The sequence below is a fragment of the Halichondria panicea genome, chromosome 9, assembly GCF_963675165.1.
Source record: "Halichondria panicea chromosome 9, odHalPani1.1, whole genome shotgun sequence".
In the NCBI taxonomy this organism is placed as follows: Eukaryota; Metazoa; Porifera; class Demospongiae; order Suberitida; family Halichondriidae; genus Halichondria; species Halichondria panicea.
The window spans coordinates 2,801,406-2,822,102 of NC_087385.1; the positions used below are offsets into that span (position 1 = coordinate 2,801,406).

At 40.1% G+C, this 20,697-nt stretch overlaps 1 protein-coding gene across 1 annotated transcript in view; it reads right to left on the reverse strand.

Moving 5' to 3' along the window:
* LOC135342091 (serine/threonine-protein kinase ATR-like) overlaps positions 1-20,697 on the reverse strand; it is a 28,669-nt gene that overhangs the window by 2,077 nt on the left and 5,895 nt on the right. Inside the window, exons 6-83 of the mRNA XM_064538778.1 lie at positions 20,081-20,147; positions 19,940-20,028; positions 19,781-19,887; positions 18,583-18,697; positions 16,408-16,541; positions 16,131-16,296; positions 14,790-14,897; positions 14,669-14,731; positions 14,395-14,438; positions 14,201-14,303; positions 13,947-14,138; positions 13,657-13,705; positions 13,516-13,583; positions 13,328-13,412; positions 13,148-13,239; positions 12,955-13,058; positions 12,801-12,893; positions 12,648-12,727; positions 12,519-12,596; positions 12,381-12,419; positions 12,243-12,324; positions 11,522-11,644; positions 11,370-11,411; positions 11,202-11,298; positions 10,731-10,805; positions 10,551-10,619; positions 10,379-10,420; positions 10,237-10,329; positions 10,073-10,174; positions 9,723-9,875; positions 9,503-9,607; positions 9,362-9,447; positions 9,215-9,286; positions 9,044-9,163; positions 8,884-8,988; positions 8,721-8,826; positions 8,604-8,672; positions 8,404-8,492; positions 7,727-7,775; positions 7,316-7,393; positions 7,194-7,261; positions 7,065-7,136; positions 6,884-6,998; positions 6,031-6,084; positions 5,899-5,982; positions 5,779-5,848; positions 4,898-5,014; positions 4,790-4,842; positions 4,625-4,741; positions 4,464-4,569; positions 4,212-4,285; positions 4,089-4,165; positions 3,945-4,035; positions 3,831-3,896; positions 3,620-3,735; positions 3,434-3,554; positions 3,319-3,383; positions 3,215-3,268; positions 3,003-3,146; positions 2,889-2,949; positions 2,753-2,827; positions 2,579-2,685; positions 2,395-2,522; positions 2,282-2,337; positions 2,045-2,155; positions 1,898-1,966; positions 1,793-1,845; positions 1,696-1,729; positions 1,523-1,635; positions 1,303-1,432; positions 1,161-1,250; positions 1,056-1,109; positions 946-999; positions 803-891; positions 668-736; positions 580-618; positions 469-525; positions 44-197 (exon numbers count right to left, since the gene is read on the reverse strand). Of these exons, the coding sequence (XP_064394848.1) occupies positions 44-197; positions 469-525; positions 580-618; positions 668-736; positions 803-891; positions 946-999; positions 1,056-1,109; positions 1,161-1,250; positions 1,303-1,432; positions 1,523-1,635; positions 1,696-1,729; positions 1,793-1,845; positions 1,898-1,966; positions 2,045-2,155; positions 2,282-2,337; positions 2,395-2,522; positions 2,579-2,685; positions 2,753-2,827; positions 2,889-2,949; positions 3,003-3,146; positions 3,215-3,268; positions 3,319-3,383; positions 3,434-3,554; positions 3,620-3,735; positions 3,831-3,896; positions 3,945-4,035; positions 4,089-4,165; positions 4,212-4,285; positions 4,464-4,569; positions 4,625-4,741; positions 4,790-4,842; positions 4,898-5,014; positions 5,779-5,848; positions 5,899-5,982; positions 6,031-6,084; positions 6,884-6,998; positions 7,065-7,136; positions 7,194-7,261; positions 7,316-7,393; positions 7,727-7,775; positions 8,404-8,492; positions 8,604-8,672; positions 8,721-8,826; positions 8,884-8,988; positions 9,044-9,163; positions 9,215-9,286; positions 9,362-9,447; positions 9,503-9,607; positions 9,723-9,875; positions 10,073-10,174; positions 10,237-10,329; positions 10,379-10,420; positions 10,551-10,619; positions 10,731-10,805; positions 11,202-11,298; positions 11,370-11,411; positions 11,522-11,644; positions 12,243-12,324; positions 12,381-12,419; positions 12,519-12,596; positions 12,648-12,727; positions 12,801-12,893; positions 12,955-13,058; positions 13,148-13,239; positions 13,328-13,412; positions 13,516-13,583; positions 13,657-13,705; positions 13,947-14,138; positions 14,201-14,303; positions 14,395-14,438; positions 14,669-14,731; positions 14,790-14,897; positions 16,131-16,296; positions 16,408-16,541; positions 18,583-18,697; positions 19,781-19,887; positions 19,940-20,028; positions 20,081-20,147 (6,840 nt within the window). The remainder of the gene's footprint in view (positions 1-43; positions 198-468; positions 526-579; positions 619-667; positions 737-802; positions 892-945; positions 1,000-1,055; positions 1,110-1,160; positions 1,251-1,302; positions 1,433-1,522; positions 1,636-1,695; positions 1,730-1,792; positions 1,846-1,897; positions 1,967-2,044; positions 2,156-2,281; positions 2,338-2,394; positions 2,523-2,578; positions 2,686-2,752; positions 2,828-2,888; positions 2,950-3,002; positions 3,147-3,214; positions 3,269-3,318; positions 3,384-3,433; positions 3,555-3,619; positions 3,736-3,830; positions 3,897-3,944; positions 4,036-4,088; positions 4,166-4,211; positions 4,286-4,463; positions 4,570-4,624; positions 4,742-4,789; positions 4,843-4,897; positions 5,015-5,778; positions 5,849-5,898; positions 5,983-6,030; positions 6,085-6,883; positions 6,999-7,064; positions 7,137-7,193; positions 7,262-7,315; positions 7,394-7,726; positions 7,776-8,403; positions 8,493-8,603; positions 8,673-8,720; positions 8,827-8,883; positions 8,989-9,043; positions 9,164-9,214; positions 9,287-9,361; positions 9,448-9,502; positions 9,608-9,722; positions 9,876-10,072; positions 10,175-10,236; positions 10,330-10,378; positions 10,421-10,550; positions 10,620-10,730; positions 10,806-11,201; positions 11,299-11,369; positions 11,412-11,521; positions 11,645-12,242; positions 12,325-12,380; positions 12,420-12,518; positions 12,597-12,647; positions 12,728-12,800; positions 12,894-12,954; positions 13,059-13,147; positions 13,240-13,327; positions 13,413-13,515; positions 13,584-13,656; positions 13,706-13,946; positions 14,139-14,200; positions 14,304-14,394; positions 14,439-14,668; positions 14,732-14,789; positions 14,898-16,130; positions 16,297-16,407; positions 16,542-18,582; positions 18,698-19,780; positions 19,888-19,939; positions 20,029-20,080; positions 20,148-20,697) is intronic.

Sequence of the window (20,697 nt, forward strand, 5' to 3'; positions counted from 1 at the left end):
AAAGTGCATTTCTAGCAATACAATGATTACATTGTGCACTTACTCGGTTGAAAAGACAATTGAAATCAACATGGACGCAGTCACCAGAAGTAGAGTCAAACAAGATGTTCTCACCGTGGCGATCACCAAGACCAAGAACGTACCCCACTATAGACATGACAGCAGCAGTATGGGCATAGCTTTGTCGACTGGAATACCTATAAAAGCAGGAAGACTGTAATATTGATACATACACCCGCACACACACTCCAGTGGAATCTTTCTAATAAAGGTACCAAAGGTACACCTCTTCCTAAAGTTTTGAGTTTCTGCCCTTCTTCCCTAATACCTTTCACCTCACATGAAACCTAGTAACTACTAGTAGAATACAGTAGGTGTACATCGGTGACATTATGTAGTCTACTGAGCACAGTTGCATGGACAACTTTTGTTATAAGAAGCTATTTTAAGCGAGTAAAAAGGCATTACCACGAAGTCGGATCTGGAAATGTTCTGAGAAACCACTCTCCAAACACAGCAGGATGCCTACATAAAAGATGATCTTTTATGACATTTAACAGGCTACACAAACTGCATTACTTAGGCAGCAACTTTTTCAGGAACAGTTCCTTCAATTTCCTAAAAGACAGATGTTGATAGTGATTAAAATGTCATGGGTACCACATACTTTGGGTCTTTCCCAGCATCTTTATATATTTCCTTCAGCTCTCGACCAGGTAAGTGCGTGCCCTTCTCTCTGAAGGAAGACACGAACATCACTCGCATGTTCGTGTCAATAATTATGAGTGTATAAATGACTTACTGATACAATTTGCTAAGAATGTTGCGTAGGCCAATAGTGTTTGGGACCCATTCAAGCAAGCCACACTCTTCATTGAGTGGAACTACAGCCTTTAACCAAGAAAATGAGTAACTATTAGTAAAAATTACGAGAACACAGCATACATATGTGCGAATATGGAGTTGACGCTGACGACTGTTCTGATCCTTACGCAGGCACTGTCGGAAGAAAACATGTGTGGAACACGTACAACACTCAGCAACAATTAAGTTACCTTGTTAACAACAGTATTAAATTCCATCAAGCGAGCATCCTTTCTTAGATCATCCTACGAATTATCACCAAATTAACGTAACATAATTAAACTGTTGAGCAATACCTTGGGTTTACACAACAGAATATATGATTTCCCATCATTCGCAATAACAGTTATCTTCTTGGGTCGTTGAAGAGAGGCTAACACTTCAAACTTTTGAAAACAATCATAATAATTAATGATGTCAATTAAAAAACGAAAATACCTGGTCTTCAAACTGAACAATAGTAGGCTGATCTCCAGGAAATGGATCATGCTCATAAGATTCACAATAGCTTCCCGGCAGAGTAACTGTCAGTGACGATTGAAGAGGGACCATGATTGAGCTGAACTTGCTATAAGTGAGAGACAAAGAGCTCACTACATTAGGGTCTTTCTTCTTGAGTACATACATCATTTGACATTTACGTTCAAAAGTTACTGACCTATTACTGATAAGTCGTGGTAGATTTCTACAAACCCTGTCCATCGTGTTCTTGCCGGTGTCAATGTGTTTGTTACACAGCTCAAGCAACCTGTCACTCAGCTTTAACATGTCCTACATGTATGTCAGAGTAACAGAGTTAATTACACTTAAATGAGCACACTACAAGCTTACGTCAATCAACTTCCCAATTAAAGGTAGCTCTTTCCTGCATAGTGCCGATGATAACACAATACGTAGACTAAATGTATTCAGGTGGAAGATAGCTTACTTTGCTTTTGTGAGAATCATATCACATCTACTCTTCCGATCGGCATGGGTAGACTGAAGAAATGGGTATTGACACGCAAACACAATTTACCAAAAGTACCCATACCTTGCTGACTGCAACCATCATCCACAATGCTTGCTGAGGAAAATACTTTAGAAGCTTGAGCACAATTGTCTGCATTCAAAATGAAACTACCTCAGGACAGTGTCGTGTATATATAGTGTACACATTGTTTACAGCCGGCTTGCATACCTCCAGGTGAGCAAAGACATCCGTGTTGGGATGGCAGATTCGGGATATAAGTTGGGGAAAAGCAATAAGGAACTGGTAGGGAGGAAGTCGATCTCTGTTGGTCTTTATGAGCTGGAGACAGAAGACTATGAATTCCGTGCTAGCACAGACTCTCATACCAGTTAGCTACGTTGGTCATACTACAAGTAGCTGTCCGTTATATACAACCTACAGCTATGAAATAACCATGCAACAAACCTCATTTAGTTGCGCAAGAGTTATCTTCATTGCATTTCGCTCCTGACTCTTTTTACCTATAAAACCATGATCAAAGAATTGCACACCATTTCTGCCGTCTTATGCATTAGTACCTTGATCTGGAACATTAGATCCGAAGTCTAGCCAGAGTGTGAGCAACCTGGGCATACACTGATATAAAAATTTGCTGCCGTATTGCAGTGTGTTTCCGTAGTGACGAACGATAAACAGTAGAAATTCCCTACAAAAACATGCCATTTTTTTAATGAAAAATAACAGAAATTTCTATTTACAAACCCAGATTTTCTTGGCCTATGACTTGCAAGTACAGTCATTAGCCGATCGTAGTACTTCCCGAGATAAAAATGTCCATCTTCAAATTCGGGCATTACAGTGATAACATTCTGAGGGTAGTAAGGGTAATTCACAATACTCAAAAACTATCAGGTTCAAGCAATCATGAAACTGTACCTTGTACTGCTTTAATACAGTTTGTGTATCACAATGTGCAGTGTCTTCCATCCATTTTCCAATTAACAGCAGTGCCTATAGAACAGAAAAATCTAACCGTAAGGTGTTACTAGGGTTTCAAAACTTATAAACTTACTTCTGCATGTGTTTTATCCCCAGTACCAGCAAAAGGAGTGGAAACATCTGGCCACTTCTCACTGAATTAAGATGACAAACATGACTGACCATCTCCTAACACTAATAATTATACCTGACAGATTTCTGGAGGCCATGTAGAGCCTCATAAGATGACACTTGAGTGTTCTCATACTCAGCTCTTTCCATGTAGTACTCAGGCAAGGAGTAGTCTCTAGCGTTTAACAGGAAGCTCAGAGCAGTTTGCAAGTAGCCATCTCTGAGACATTGAAACTTATATCATAAATTATATGCACCATATAAAAATTATTATACTTATATACTCACCTTCTTGCTATACTAGCACTACGTAGCCAATACTTTCCGACTGGTAAATCATTTCTATACAATATAAGTAAAATAATTAAGGGCAACAGGGAGAACATACGAACTTTGATTCAATTCCCAGTATAACTCTACGCAAACTCAAAATTGGTTCTTGAGTACGAAATGATTCCTTTGAGAGAGAAAACGTTTAAAATGTCATAGTAAACATTTTAGGCTTACTTGAAGAAGCTGAAACCTTGCTTCCCAATTTTTGATAAACATTTCTTCACCCGGGCTTACACTGTCCTTATTGACAATGAAATGCATGACACCCTCCTCCAGCTCTTGAAGCATGTGCAACCTACAGAAACCTTTTTAATGAATCAGTATACGCGCACTACACCTAGCCATGTGTGTCTTACGTGCCTAACAATGTACTCATACGCTCTCTGATATGAACCCTGCTCCAGACTAGCAGTGCACAGAGGGCCCATCTGCTCCATACGAACTTTGGATAAACGAGACAAGAATGTCTTGACATCCTACATAATTATAAGGAAACAAACAATGACAATTTCATTATACGATGATACTTTGACCTTTATATAACCACAGTATAATACTGTTGTACACTAACCTTGTGTTTTGCTGTTAAGAGCAGCCTGCCTAAATTCACATTCCAATTCTTGCTCCCTGTCATCTCCTATAGATGAGAATCTAATAGATTTTGTCAATAAGTGGAGCTAACTACCATGCTTAGATGTTCTTGCAATATGTCCCACTGCCCAAGATTCCAAGCAGCTTCCACACGATATGAATTCAATCTTTTCATCCATACTGGCCTGACAAGTAAAGACAATTTTTTAACAACATACACTTTTGGACGATGACTTACTTGCTGGCTTGCAGACCCTTGACGTGCATTAGAGCAGAGGCGAACTCTCCTTGTCTTATCATGCAGCGAAGTAAACCCTGCAAGCACACATAGATTATAGCAAGTACGAGCAATAATACTAACCTCATGACTGGAAATATTGTCTCGGTCGGTCTGAATGACTTTCTCATAACAGGCAGCAGCATCACGATAATTACCTTTAGTGGAGAATGAATTAAGGAATACAAATTGGATATTGAATGAAAAAGGGTTCCAGAGGAAATATTCTATTAGCAATCCAACAACAACTAAAGCATACTGAGGTGCATGTAAAATGAATGTTTTATATAATGACTACTGCTTATTGTGCCTATAATATATGCACTAAGGTCATACCTGTACACTCGTACTGGAGTGTAAGCTCACTAAGCTCTGGATCTGCAGTACGTAGTACAGCAGCTCCAGCTATACTGTCTGAATCTCCAAGCGACACATACACTTTCTATGCAAATGAATGACATGACATGAAAAAGTAGCATTTAATTGTACATGTATACCAGTAAGAATCCTAGGTTATCCCTCAAACAGGTGCTGTCTTCCTGCAAGTGGAGCTCCAGATACATGAGTGCTCTAGTGTAGGCCTGACACCTGAAGGCTGCATGTGCCAGGTTTTCCTATTAGTGGAGAGTAAATGAATAAGCATTATCACAAAAACTTCTTACTTTCGGTACTCTGTCAAGAAATGAAGATACTTTCTCTACTTCTTCATGGTTTCCTATCAGTGGTAAAATGGAATCATTGATACCTTCGTAATGCCTACATAATTATACCTTTCATCGGTAAAGCTTTGGCCTTCCTCACAGCATGTGCCTTATTTTTAGCACTAGCCCACGCAGTAAGATGGTCAAGAAGAGAGAAGATTGTTTGGGCACACATGTTCGTGAAATCTACAGAAGGAACCACGCAAAATCATACTGCCCAACACATAATAATTATACACTACAAAAAAACTACTAAAACTAGAGCACTGAAGTGCAAACCCTCGGCTGGTGACATGATTATAAAGAAACCAGAAGAGTGATATAATGCAATGCATGTAGTGGTGTATGACTGAACTGACTAGCACAGCAACTCAGGAGCAATAAAACTAAACCAGACTAGAGGCATGCAATGAGAACAGAGTTTTAGTGGTAATGAGGCATGCCCAGTGGACTAGGATCACAGCAAAGATGCCTGGAGTCTCAGAGAAGTACATGTATGATATGACTCCTGGGATCCTGGATTCAGCTAACAGAGCAACAAACAAGTCACAATTCTAACTTTCTATTGTAGTGACCCTTTTCCACTGTTTTTGGTACGGGATTACCTCAGCTGTTAATACGGAGGATACCTCGAATAAAGGCCGCGCGTAGTTAGCTAGCTACATGTAGCTGCCAACGTGCAAGTTCAAGCTTCTTAGTTTTTGCTTGCTTTTATTCGACAACCAAGCTCTAACATCGAAAATCTAGTATTGTTAAAACTAATAACTTATTGTGTGAAGGCTATCCATGCTATAAACGCAGTGCTGTGGCAACCAGGTGAGCAGATCCTGAAATTACAAACAGACAAACAAACAGACAAACCAAACGACTACTATACCCGTGGCCGCCCACGCGCGCCTCGGGTAATAATGCTCAGCAATAATGCTTCAGCAAAAATTAATAATGCTCACCTGCATGATCAGCCAGAATGTCATGGTTGCTCACACAACTTTTTAGAACTGCCATCATTTCTCCCAACACCTACATGCACGTATATATAATTAATAAGAATATGCCAGGATATATTGTACCTTCCTACTGACATCACTTGAGCATGTTGTCAGCAAACAGGTAAGAATGTATGGAAGAAGATACTGTGCTATAGATTTATCATGCTGCAAAGGAAATTATCAATTACATTAAGAAGACTAAATCTATCTTACCTGAAAAATAATACTGCAAGGAGAAAATACACTCCTGGGAATACCCTCTTGGAGCTAAAGAGGATAATGTAATACATGTAGCATAAACACTAAAAAAAAACTGCTATAATAATATGTAAGTGTACAGGATGAACTGAATGGAAGTATCCGTATGCAAACAATGATAAAAAATGTAATGACAAGAAAACTTTATAAAGGGCTAATAGAGCAGTTTCATCCAAAAAAGGGTAAGGTTAAAGTTCACAATGACTGCTCGACCAAACTAACACGGTAGCTAGCGCTTTAGTGCGAGGCTAACTACCTTAATGTTACTATTGTAAACGGGTACTAATTTTAGCAAATTTGTAAAAAAAAAAACGCATTTACAAAAAAATAATATTTAGGAACTTTTTCTAATGAAAATGTACTTTTGAGAGTGTGCTAAGCAAGCTAGCCTTTTTTCATGTATATCTGACTCCAAAATTTCCATTCAACCTTAAAACTTACATTGTGCTAATGAATTTGCTGCAAACCCGCCAAAATTAGTACTCTAAAAACAAAGAAAAATCTGAAAACGCTGAAATCACTACAAGTCCCGAGTAACCTTACGGTAGTAGGTCGAATAGAAATTGGTTACGTTATAGGAAAGGATCTACCTGCATGGTCAAATATTATGAGAGCAGTTTGCAACCCAGGAGCTAAAACCCTAAAACATGGCTATAATTATATTAGAAGTTTAGATAAGCGATTAGTTGTACTCGCACAAGTTACAGCTGGAATACGTACGCATGGACACACGTTAAGTTTTACCGCATAATACCTCTGTGGCTACGCCTCAAGGCATAATAAACAGTAACTTCAATAGTGCACTCACCTTGTGGACTAGATACGAACTCCACTTATGGAGCCAAATGTGGTAGCTGGCTTTCTTTGACAACTTGAATATAGGGTGTGTTACTTGTCGAAGATCAGGTAAATTTGCGGAGTAGCTACATCAATGTGATAATCAGTATGACTAACTACATGTATGAGAACAATTCTCATTGTCCACATACTTAGAATTAAGATGAGGTCGCAACACTTCCTGACATTCTTCTGTCAGCCGTTCCCAAATTCGAGCTCCTTCACTGAAATTTTGACAGTTATTCTGTTACTACATTTTTTCATTTATGTAGTTTATCTACCTTCCACGTTCAATGCTTTTGCAGTCAAATAACTTTAAGATTTCTTGAATAGCAAATGCACAGCAATCCTACAAAGTGAAAGGCTCTTACGACATCAAATAAAAGCAATAGCAAGTACGTACCTGTGATCGGGTATTCGAAGCAGCTAGATAGGCTCTTGAAAGCTCACCCAGAAGGTCAACAACAAAGTCACCATCAACCTGAGGAGAAAAGAAAAGTAAGCATGCACATGGTGCAAAATGAAGCACTCCTTTAGATCAACTAGCATTGGGTCAATATAAAATTCCTTCTTTTGGTAGCAACATGGACATGCAATGCCAGAACTCGTTCAAAGCTAACGTACCTTAACTATTCCTAGTTAGCTATGTTACCTTCCTGCTAAAAATGTACAGTTAACGTCTATTAGGCTAGAGACAGTTGACAAGGTGATGATAAGGGAAGTTCTACTTAGATTTTGTAACAGAAGTAGTATCGTTTCGATAAACATGAAACAAAAACGAACTCCACACAATGACGCCATAAATTATATTCACCTCATAATACTTCACCACACGAGTTTCACGAGCTATTGGAATGTCCAGCCTGTAGGGAAAGCCATACTCAGCTTACTGATTTGACCTGTTGTAACTACGTGCACAGAAAAAATAGATAGAAAAATGTTACCGTAGATAGTGACAACTTATGCCTCAAAGATAATATGGCAGACATTAGCCTCGATCCTAGGCCCACTATCATCAGGGAAGTGGGCCTGGTATTGACTGCTTGCGCATGCACTAACCATCCGCCGGTATCTGGCGGCTATGGATACAACGTTTATGGTCAGTAAAACAATACGTCACAACAAACATGTGGATTGAAGTATATAGAAAGTTCGATTGAACGTTTCTAGCCCATCTGATATAGCATTCTTATATAGCTACTGAAAAAACGACTCACAGCCTGCGACAGTGTGGATGACAATCGTCTGAACAGAGTGAAAGCTGACAAGAGCCTATATGGACAGGCCACACCACACCCTAATCCTGTTTTTGAATTCTTTGTCTGTATATTCTTTGTCTGTATATTTATATTCTGATAAACATTCAGTATTATGGAAAGTTTTTCGGGAAAAATATCCACTAATTTTGCGCATGCGCAAGCAGTCAGTAACAGAAGGTGGCTAGGCGGACATACTCTTTTTTTACCTATACATGCACAACCGCTTACGTACTTGCCAGGGTCAATGGCACCCAATTCCCCAAAGCACTTGCCGTACTGCTCTCTCAACTCAACATCAGCTCCACGTAGACTTAGCAGCATCTGAATAACAAGGAAGTAGGATGAACACTTATACTGAAACTCTTACACACGCTAAATCTTGATTGTGATAAAAACGTTTGATGCTGTAGTAAACTTACATGTATAACTTACAGTTCTTATAATTTCAGTTATGATCGGATCAACAGTGTCACTGCCAACCATGTATTTCTGAAGCTCAACCTGTAGGGGGAAATCCAGTTATGGAGTCACGAACACACTGAGACCCACCTTGCTACTTTTGAGGAGGGAATGAAGGCTCTTGAGAGCATCTCTTGTTATATCTGAACGTTCTTGGGCAACTCCTTTCAGAAGGTGGCGTAATTGCTCATGAAGACTGAGAAGGGAAACGTGGTCACAACGCATCCATAACAGCTAGTATGTAATTATGCACCTCCGAGGAGTTTCTGAGTGCTCCTTTAGTACTAAGCTAACTTCAGCCATCTCTGGAGTCTCAGGTAAGAGATAAATCTCATTGAAGAATGGGGACAACACGGTCCTGGAATTAAATAATAGTTCTTATATTATTATAGCACTTACTATTGCTAACTGACCTATTCTCTACAATTAAGAAGTTGAATATGGTTGAAACCGCTTGAGGATACTGCTTGACGAAAGGCGAGAGAGCAACAACAATCTGACCGAGTAGAGGTCCTAAAGAGTTCAGCTCAACGCTGAATGTGAGATTAAAATGAGAGTGGTGAGCTTTTAAAACACGAACTAACCAGTGAATAAATGAGTTCCATGCCCTCAGAGTGACGCAAATCAGTTCACTATCTTTGAAAGTCAAGCAATGCCTAATACAGACAAAAAGTGGATCAACTTATATAGGACATAGTATTACCGTACGTACACTATAACCAGCTATGTACCTAAGCATAGTAATTATCTTCATTTTGACATCAGTGATGTGCTTAGCTCCCATTAGCTCCATCAATTCAATCAAGCTCTCTAAAGCCTATGAAAAACATTGCAAAAGCTGGTATAGTAGGAAAAGAGAAAAGGAGACATACCAAGACTCCCAGAGAGAAGCTGCTGTTTTCAAAAACATCCACTCGAACTAGAGTGATGTTGAAGTATGCGATCACACCTAGTAAATGTGGTTCCAAGTACTGGATCTGCAATGAAGACATTGGAGTATGATACTTTTGGAATTACCAATAGTACACGTACTGTAATCACGAAAAGTGGAAATCAAATTGTGTCTTAGTATACGGACACAAACATACTTACGCTGTTGGTCTTTGTCCCAGGTTCTATCTCAGCTAACATCTGAACTCCTGACAGCATTCTTTCCCTGTGTGTACTCAGGTGCAGCACTAACAGGTTAAGAATATTCTTGGACGCACTTCGCAGGAGATCCGTCATTTCAAACTCAAATGTGGACTGAAGAGCAAACAACTTAATACAACCAAAACAATTTGATTTCACATCTACATTCTGATGCAAAGGCTTGTTTCATGTTAGTTTACTGGGAGTCAAGGTTTCATCTGTTCTATTAACCTATTACTAAATGCTCGACTGAATCTTAAAGCTGACTTTGCGCCATAACTCAAGCATTACATATAAACATCACATCACACCTTGAGAAAACTAGACACCGTTTGCAGCTCTTTTTGACCACCTCTCTGGATCATGTGTAGGAAAATGTGCATAAAACAGTCCACCACTAAACTTCCCGTATTCTGCAACCAAAGCGATGATTGAACATTCATGTCAGGTAAAACAATTTTGGCACTAGTCTTACGATTTCGAGGTGAGCTGCCATCACTTTTAAAGCAGATAATGATGCACTAGTAGCTCGGCAAACAAGGAGTGGAACCATAACATCCTCAGTGATCTGTACACTATACTATAATAAGCAATTTTCACAACCACGTTAATTATACCTTAAAAAATTTGCTGAGTTCGACTTGAAACAATTTTGCCATCTACAAAAGCAGAGGATATAATTATTTTGTCAGTTACGTTTGTTAATTGCAATCAAAACTGAGTTTGGTGAGCACTTTTGCATAGTACGTACATGGAAGATACTTGATGCAAGCTCCAGTAAAAATATACCTGGTAGAGTATGCTCTGTTTCTTTGGAGTAGTGGTTTGCTTACTTTCGTGGATCAAGCTCACAATAAGCTACAGTTTAACGCCGTAAACACATTAGTATGCATAACGATCAATGGCACTTACATGCATAACGATCAATGGCACGGCACTTATACATGCATAACGATCAATGGCACTTACTCTACATATGGACTCCTTGTGGCGAGAGAGGAGCTTCTTAGCAGGGAGCTTCAGGAACTCGGCAAGTCTCTGAATCTAGAGATGATTACATCTTTTTTTAGCAAATTCCGTTCACAATAGAACCAAATACAACATGATTGTAAGTCTTAGAGATATAATACTGTATTACTAGAATATTTTGCGGGTGAAAAATCTTGTGAATGAGCCAAAAGCAGCAAAAAATTAACCCTTTGCGATCTAACTAATTGCGTTCTGGCAAGGATTGTGTGGTACTGATTTAGGTTTTGCGATTTTATTTTTGGGAATTGGTCAACCCTCGCAAAGATCGTATAATTATGTTTGATGCTTGCAAAACATTCTAGTTATACGATAGGCCTCTTTTTCCCCTGGAACAATAATTTGTAATTAGCTATATAAACCTGTAAGTAACTGTGAAGTATTGGTGATTCGATCCATATATCCTTGTCTTACCTGGACATATGCTGCTGACTTTACGGCCATGCTGGGCTCCAGGTAAAATTTGAGAAGTGCCAGCAGGCAAGTTGTGAACAAGTTGTCTTTGGAGAATCTGTAAGAAATCAAACCAACAACGATATGATGTTTTGAAAATGGTTTACACAGGAAGTACGTAATATGTACCTGCAAATCTGTCCAAATGCCGTAACTGTGAATTCCTGCAGCCTGTACATACATGCATAATACGTTGTAAGTTAGTTAAGTATTAAAAAAATTAGCTTAATTAAATGTGTGTACACCATTAAGTACTACGTGCATAAGGCCAGAAAAATTACTTCACATTGCCGTGTCCTCCCTGCTGATAGGCCTCCTTGAGTCTCAAGATGACAGGGTGCTGTTCTGTCTCCTCTGTGCTCGACGAGTTGTCCCCTGTGCAGAAAAGTTGCTCGATACTAGAGCTGAACGGGACATAAAGAAGGCGTATTATAGTCGTGTACAGCCTAAGCTATAAAAACAAGTATCTCATGCCAAGTACGTGCTTGTAATACTCGTATTAACAAATATACATTTGTTTCAATGAAGGTATGCGAATACTTTGAGAGAGAAAAAGCTGGTGACCTCAAGGACAGCATGCTACTTGCTCTCTCCTTAGCTAGTATTTGTTTGCACACACGCACACACAATTTGCAATCGGAACAGTCTCGCATTCGAAACCAGATAGACGGTAACTATAATGCTATTTATGCAAGCAGCTATCATGTTGCATATTCTTGCATCCCACAATCAAATAGACATTTGGTGAGGCCTGTGCAACCTCATTGAAATGGCGGCGTTTAATGGAAGAAATACGTAAATCGCACAAGTAAGATTGGCCTATTTATGTACTAGTCGAGTTAATTATAATACATTTCTAGCACTATGGCATATACATCTTGCTTTTAGAAAGCAATTGCATTTCGTTATACAGAATAATTATAGTTTACACGCAAACAGAATGATCATACTTTACATGAAAATAACCGTTAACTTACACATAATGTACAGAATGGAGCTAACCTTATTACAGCCAAGACAGATGGATCATAATGCGTGAAGAGCTTTAGGAAGAGCCGGTCAATCAAACTGGAGTCAACTAGTACTGTATACATTTGCATAAACAAAGTAATTTTCCACATAAATTACGATGACACTAACCAAACAAGGACTTGACTTTGAACAAACACTTCAACAGGGCTGGGCAAACAGACAAACAAAATGCTAAATAGGGTGCACTGATAATTGTAACACAAGAAAAGTTCATCCCATCAAAGTCATGCATGGCAGCAGACAAACCTCTGAGAAGCCATGGCTCTGACACCCCTAACACTGGCTGCACTACCCATTCCAGTAGTTGTTTGCTCACAGTACATTCTGAGTGGACTAAAATTAATCAAAACAGCATGGCGGTTGCAGCAAACTAACCACATGGACAGACATCAAGTCTGAAATCATAGTGAACAGGATGGCAAAATCCTGTGGTAGGACCACCCTTATAAGAAGAGCTAAGGAGGTAAAAGACAATCACACGACTACATGTACATACCCAACGTGGGACCAAACATGCACGTGCTTCACCTTGATAGCTGAGATTGCGAGAGAGTCAACAACATTGCTGGTACCTCATTTATATACATGGACTGGACATTGGGATCTTTGAAGTCATTTGCACTGTTCAAAACATGCCATCATCTGTCATACCATTACAATAATAATCGTAAGAAGTGCACACCTGGAAAGCATTTCGAGGATATTAGCAGCATTGTCCAGTGGCAGAGAATCAAAGAGTAATGGAAGTGCTTTCACAAGGCTCGACAGCACACCATTGCCATCACTCTATGCATTTTAGAGTACAGTTTGTCTCTAATTAATACTATAGGATATAAGTATATACAAAAACACTGTAACAACCATGGCATGCTTACCAGTACCGACTTAAAGCAACTGAGCTTCAGCTCATTCTGATTGCGAGGCAGTGCAGCAACAGCGAACAGGCTACTGCTTTTACAATGAGGAGCTGGGGAAATATATAAGCACGACACACGTACACATAAAAATTAATTATCGAAAAATATAACCAGTGCATATAATAATCTGACACTAACCATCCTTCTGTTCAGGGCGCAGGTATAGAGAATCCCTGAGAAGTTGAGTATCTATAAGGGATGAGTTGACACCTTCCTGTTGCTCCTACAGAGGACCAATCAACAGGTCAGGTAACTTAGTGTACAGCAGATCGAGAATCATATAACAGACTATAGTCAAAAAGAGAGTTGCGCACAAAATCAACTACCTGTGGCCAAGGCAGGACAATCAGTGACACAAGTCGATTAGTAACTGCGTCTGTGAGCTTTAGGAGACCTGCATATATTCATTGTACCATACATGTAGTATCGAAGCCTTACAGAATAAAAAATCAAGCTCTTAAAATTACCTGCGGAGAAGAAAATAGCCCCAATACTGTCTATAATGACTGAGAGGACCTGGAAACAAATAACAATAAAGAGACACGTAAATAATAAACAATTTAATCAGGGTGTCTGTCATACAGGATTTTGAAGTAAAGAGGGGAAATAAGAAAAGTAACTAGCTAAAAAAAAAGGTCATTCAATACCCCTGTTAGTATGTAAAATTGCCAGCTATGGACCCCAACTAGTACCTGAATGCAAATTTTAGGGGGGGGATTGGAGCTTCCCCCCCCTGTATGACACCCTGTTAACGTACCTTGTCCACAAAGCTCAGTCCCTGATAGAAAGTGGTGTCAAATACACTATCATTCAGAAACAAGGCATGATTCACACTGCGCTCCCAGCAACGGCAGAAGCAATCAACATCACTAGCACTCCACCAAACTCCTGGCTCTAGTCGGGAGTGGATGTCCACTACAGCACGCAGCCCTTCAAGCCAACACACAAGCTATACAATACAAAACACGAATTGCTCACACATGAGATTCGATATAACTTAGCCTAACATACATGTTCAGCGTTCAGTTGTCCCAGTGAGAGGTCAACTATCTGTCTGGCAAGATACACAGCTCTTTGACGAATATGAAAACCACACGATTTTAATTTTGAAGCACTGAATGGAGGTACAAAAAGATCAGTACAACTGGAACATAGTGACATACAATACAAACAATAATAGGGTTACACAACACAAATTCACTTACTCTGATTTTGCACAATCTCCTCCTTGACTTTGTTCCCCGGGGCACTGCAAAATACCGTATAGCGGGTAAATTTGGCGATTTGGCGAATCAAAGTGAGAATCACCAAAATAAAAAATTGCTTAGCTTGTAATATATCGCAGGTGATAAATATTTACACGCAACATGATCGTCAAACATTGCCAATAATTGCCTCCTTCGCCAATTTACCAGGTAGACTACATATTCATACTATTTGAAAGATACATGCACATTCTCACAACTATCAAAACTGCACCTTTTTAGTGTTCTTGCTTGAGATCTCTTGTCTGACAAGGTGACACAGGGTGGGTACTAGAGGCTGCCACAAAACACAAAATTAATGTAAAGTATTGGATGCAATAAGACCTGAACTGCACCTGCATGTTGTTGACATGGCCTGTTCTGTCCACAATTGTTTCACAAGAAAAACTGGGCAGGGGCGGATTCATCAGACAGCACTTGTGCAACAACTCACCCAAACATAACTAATTACGGAAAAAATTACCACAATCACTGCTAGTGTATGCGTGGATATATGTACGTATTGTTAGACCATGTGTAGTAGCTGTGCCTGGGGGAGTGTGGTGGCTGAGGCATATATTGTCTCTAATATATACCAGAGTGGCGGAGTGGTGGCTGAGGCATATTGTCTCTAATATATACCAGAGTGGCAGAGTGTGGTGGCTGAGGCATATTGTCACTAATATATACCAGAGTGGGGGAGTGTGGTGGCTGAGGCATATTGTCACTAATATATACCAGAGTGGGGGAGTGGTGGCTGAGGCATATTGTCACAGAGTGGCGGAGTGTGGTGGCTGAGGCATATTGTCACTAATATATACCAGAGTGGCGGAGTGGTGGCTGAGGCATATTGTCACTAATATATACCAGAGTGGCGGAGTGGTGGCTGAGGCATATTGTCACTAATATATACCAGAGTGGGGGAGTGTGGTGGCTGAGGCATATTGTCACTAATATACACCAGAGTGGGGAGTGTGGTGGCTGAGGCATATTGTCACTAATATATACCAAAGGGGCAGCCATGGTCTATTTGGCTTGGAAAATGCTATTTATAACCCACAGGTTTCTAATTGGTTGAATATTCTCTAAACGGAGAAGCAAAGCATTAATAATGCACTTTTGGGGGCTTTTTATAAAGTGAGAGCATTAATTGTGTGGATTTCACAGGGCCATCCATATGTTCTCGGGGACAAATCGAAGAGAGCTGAGAATAGGTCTGGAGACTCTTGCAACGATTGTGTGCCCTAGTAGAATTTGGATAGAGCCACAACCTAGCTGCACAATGGATTTTACGTAATCTACATCTACCCGTTCTTTAAGCCTCCAACGTCAGTTAAATTGACAATTCTAAGAGCACACGGAAAACTTGCAAGAGTCTCCAGACATTATCTCTCTTCTCCCCTCCAGAGGAAATGTCTGACCCCCAGACTACCTTGAAACGGGTGCAAATTTGTATATTAAAAAATTGTACTTTTGAGGGTGTGCTAAGCAAGCTAGCCTTTTTTAGACTCCCAAACGTCCATTCAACCTTAAAACTCCTGTTTACGTATACATCTTTTGACAAATAATTATTGTGCTAATAAATTTGCTGCAAATCCACCAAAATTTGGTACCAGAAAAATCTGAAAGCGCTAAAATTACTACCCGTCTTTAATAGTAACCTTAAGGTATCACAGTACACAATAATTTATTAGCACCTGCAAATCTGGATGGGCCAGTGAGTAGCTGCTTGATGTGAGCAGGAGAATGAGGGAGGAAGAGAGATGGTCCCAAAATCTCAGTACAGAGAGCTGTTCACCATCCGAGGCACAAAAAAACAAACGTAGACAGGACACCAGTTTCTGCTGAAACTCCGCTTCAATGCTACAAAGTTAATGCGGACAAAATAGCATTCAGTGGATCGGTCCCAAAATATAATTTTTTGTAATACGCTAATTAAAATGAACTCTCTACAACCACCATACACACACATACATCCAATGGTCTTCAGAAAGAAGTTTTGTGCAAAGATTAACCAATGCAATGAGAGTCCACAGAACGTTGTCCATGCCGGCTAAACTTGAAAATACGCAGCTCTTTACAAGCTTTTCCAACAAACAAAGTCCAACCTGAAAAGTACAATTGCAACTAGAGCATTGGATTGCTTGTTATAGAATTGCAGTAATATCGTAGAAACTGGATTATTAGCGCATGCGCTCATGCAGAGCTCTATACACTTATATTCGAGAATGTGCATATAATGCAATCATATTTGAGCCCCACCCAGTAACCGAATGTCTCTGTGATGAGATCTCTCAGCATGATCAGACAAGGTAACAACATTCCCAGAGAGTCCTTCCAGATGGACATCACCAGCTATAATTATAGCTACCATGCGCTGTACAAGCTAACTAGCTCATAGATAAATAAAGTTAGCTGACTAATAATCCTTCGCATAATTGGAAAGGGCTTCAATTCGAGTACTGCAGTTGAGCATGCGCTTCAAATAAAGATACGCTTATAGTCGAGTAAGCGCTAATAATCCAGTTTCTACGGTAGGTGAATTTGTCACCTTCATAAAACTCTACCCCTCTACCGAATCTACATGTATCTGCACGCACTGTAGCAGTTTATTTGTATATGTCATAAACTATCTTGTACTTGTATAAATGCAACACGTCAAAAGCTCAGAACAAGAGCAGCTTGTCAGTAGTCTCGCACTAGACTAGTGACCACGCCTTTCTACCTGCGGGAAACACAGTATACCTTTTGCAGCTAGCTATTAGTACCTACTGGTAGTAATGAAAGCACCACAGGAGCTGATGCCTCGGTGGAGATGCCAAAGCTACATAACATAAAGCTACTAATAGCTTTTATACACACGATGAACATTTTTGTATTTTGCTGCATGCGAAACTCGAAGAGTGGGTAATGATCGACTGTGATTGTTGTTAAAAACGATCGATGCCAAGTCTAAAATTAATGGCTGCATCAGCAGATCCTTGCAGCTCTCTTCTTACTCTTGCAGCTACCAATAGCTATAGCCTCGATTCCAGGCAGCAAAGAGAAAGGCGGCCTCGTATACCTTGGTAATCCGTGTATTTGTGGATACTGTCAGTAAAATAAACTGTACACTATTTGTATTCTGAAGTTGCAGTCAGTTACATAAAACTTATTTAGAAGTGATGACTGAGTTCTTACGCCCTTTATTGTATCAAGCCAAGTCTCTACTAACGACATCCTACACTGTAAGGCTACAGATGTTATAGGAAAGGCATGATGTATTCCTGTGGGTCCCCTGATGAGGCTGTGGTAATATGGACCAGGCAAGTCTTCTGCTACCAAATCTTGCCTTTATGTTCGACAAGAAGTCGTTGCTGAAGATAAAGAAGCTAATGATCACTCCTGAAAGCTATTAAGAAGCTTTAACTCGACACTCAGGAAGTTATTCACTCAAGATCTACTGATGTATTAAAGAGTCCACCACTCTTCCTAGCTGGCAGCTCTAGCTGTCTGGGAGGCCTTGTTGAACTGCCTCTTTGATAAAGAGAGCTAGAAAAAGCAACACTGCTGCAGTATAATTATTCTACCTTGATTAGTGTCTCTGAAAGCTGCCATTGTGGTCACATTGTCATACGTATTCTTCCTTTTTGTAACTTTGTCCGTTTTTTTACAATTTGTATGATGAAATTGCTGTCAATTATTTCGCGCATGCGCATACAAGGTATACCAGGCCGCCTTTCTCTTCGCGGCCTGGAATCGAGGCTACAATTAATAGCTAGCGTTTTAGTACAGAGCTAACCACTAAGTAGAGTAGCAACATCCGGTAAACAAGTTGGGTTATGTGCTCTTCTGAAAAGGCTGCAATGGCATTCCAAGTAAAACTAGGCATAACTCGAGAACGAAGCATTATTTGCAAATCCACGAATTAAAATCCAAGAAAACATGGCTAGAAGCCTATAGAAACTCTTACTTGCACTTCATTGATCCTTGAGAGCTGTAGCAGTCTACACACACAGACAAAGACACACAAACACACTACCATATATCTCGCTTGCGCAGGCATAATAAATCAGCATCCAGTTTCACATAACACAACTGTGAAAAGACATGCTTTTAATTTGACAGGTTGTGGTGTTGCACCAGGAGGTTTCATTTCCAATGACTTACCTCTTTGACTTCAAGGTCTCCAAACTTTAGGACGGAACAGAGAGCGGAATAGACCTTGTCAGTGACTCCTGGACAGAACATCACCAATTCACTGCTGAATGCCTCTAGGGATAGCCTAATGATTATTATGTTGTGGTAAATCTATCAACACAATTAACAATCTTCAGATTAGTATAATTATAAGCACAACAAGTTACACGGTAGAGCTTACAAACGCTACAAAACATTTTAAGGGTGGCATTTAAAGGCCATGCACGATACACTTTCACAATGTTCTAGAATCGTCACCAGCAGAAAGAGAGGTACCGTACTAGCCTCCTCCACAGGCCAAGTAACAAGGAGAGAGGACGAGGTTACCGTATACAATCATTTGAACAGCAACATGTGGAACAGACCATTACTGCGCACGTGAGATGCCCAAAATAATAAAAACAGGCATGCAGCTGCACGCGAGCTCAATAGCAGACCGGGCGACTCAGATATGTGAAACGACCTCGAGAACGACCTCGAGAACAAGCCGCTCACAGCATCGAGGCTAGCACAAGAGCACTGACATGTATACTGTATGTTGTATCACTGCTTCTGAGCAAAATTGGCGAAAATAAAATTTTACTCCCTGACAAACAATGTTGCTTATAGACACTAAAACTCGGCTAGAAGTAGTCGAGTTTGAAAGAGAAGTTAGCCAATAATTTATTGGTGACCTTAATAGCTAATCAAGTGCTTCACACCTCCCCTGCTTGTCTGTTGTCCAAAGTTTAGAGGTATCTGCTATTCGGGGTTGCAAGTAGTTGGTAGAAGGGCTGTTATTAACAAGGTCCGATATTCAGAGAGTCCATTCTAAAAAGGTTCCACTGTACTTACTTAGTTAGTCAGTCAGACAGTCAGACAAAGTGCGTAAATGGTGCAATTTTCCAAATGATACTATTAATTCATGTGAATGTTCATGGATACACAGAGGAATCCCTCTATAATGGACACCTTTGGGAAACAATATTGTGGGCCATTATACATTATATTGTGGTCTATGTTGAGGGGTTGTTTTATACACACGTACACTAGCTATCATTTAGGACCCGGGTGCGTGGCCGTTAAATCATTGACCTTTCTTCAGGGGTGGCCGTTGAACAAAAATTTCCCAGAACATAAATTATACAGTATATACATGTACCTATAACAATGAGTGCAGACAACTTACAGCGAGTGCCTTAGCAATGCACTAAGATGGGGGAGGTTGTGCAGCTCCACCATGCCCGGACGGGGGTGAATACAATCTGTGCTTCTCAAAATTACCTCAATCTCATCCTGCGCATGAACATATGTACATAAATTAAGAGTATATGCATGAACATCCTACCTTAGTGGGTGCATACTCAAAGTGTGACATCAATACCGGGTATTCGAACACTTCTTGAGCACTTGCTACTTTGTATAGCTCTGCCAAGTCTGTAATAAAACCCATGACTATACAAAGCACAGTTCACACACATACTTTTACCTGTCAAGAAATGAACAGTTTTCTTCAGCAAATAGCAGAACATTGGGTTATCACGAGACTTAGTTATCTGCATCAAAAGAATCACGTACTAGTCAGAGCTGCATTGAGGGGGGGGGGGGGGGCGAGGGGGGTAATTCGCCCCCCCCTAGGATATGGCAGATTCATTTGTACTGCTATAATTCTGATGACTTCGCCCCTCCTACATTTTTAAATCGCCCAATTTGCCCCCCCCCTGATCCAAAATCATGGATGCAGCCCTGCTAGTGACATAATGTTGAAGCAACTGGAGCACTAAAGTGCAGAACCCTCGATGTTAGTTTGGTTCACCGATGTATAACCATAATTTCACATGAACAAGCCGCTCAGGTTGCAGTCCACATGGATGGGAGGGGCTGCTGGACTCAGATGCTAACTCGTCTGGGGCAGGAGGAACTCAACGTATAGTGCGAAATTTTCGCGGGTTAGCAATCTTACACGAAAATTAATTCCACTATAACGTGCAAGATTAAAGGTGTAGCTTCCGGTACACAGTCAATCCATGAAAATTAATCGAAGAAAATTATTCGACGAAATGCTTTTTAGAGGTCTTTCTCAACGAAATTTAAGTGCCTTGAAAA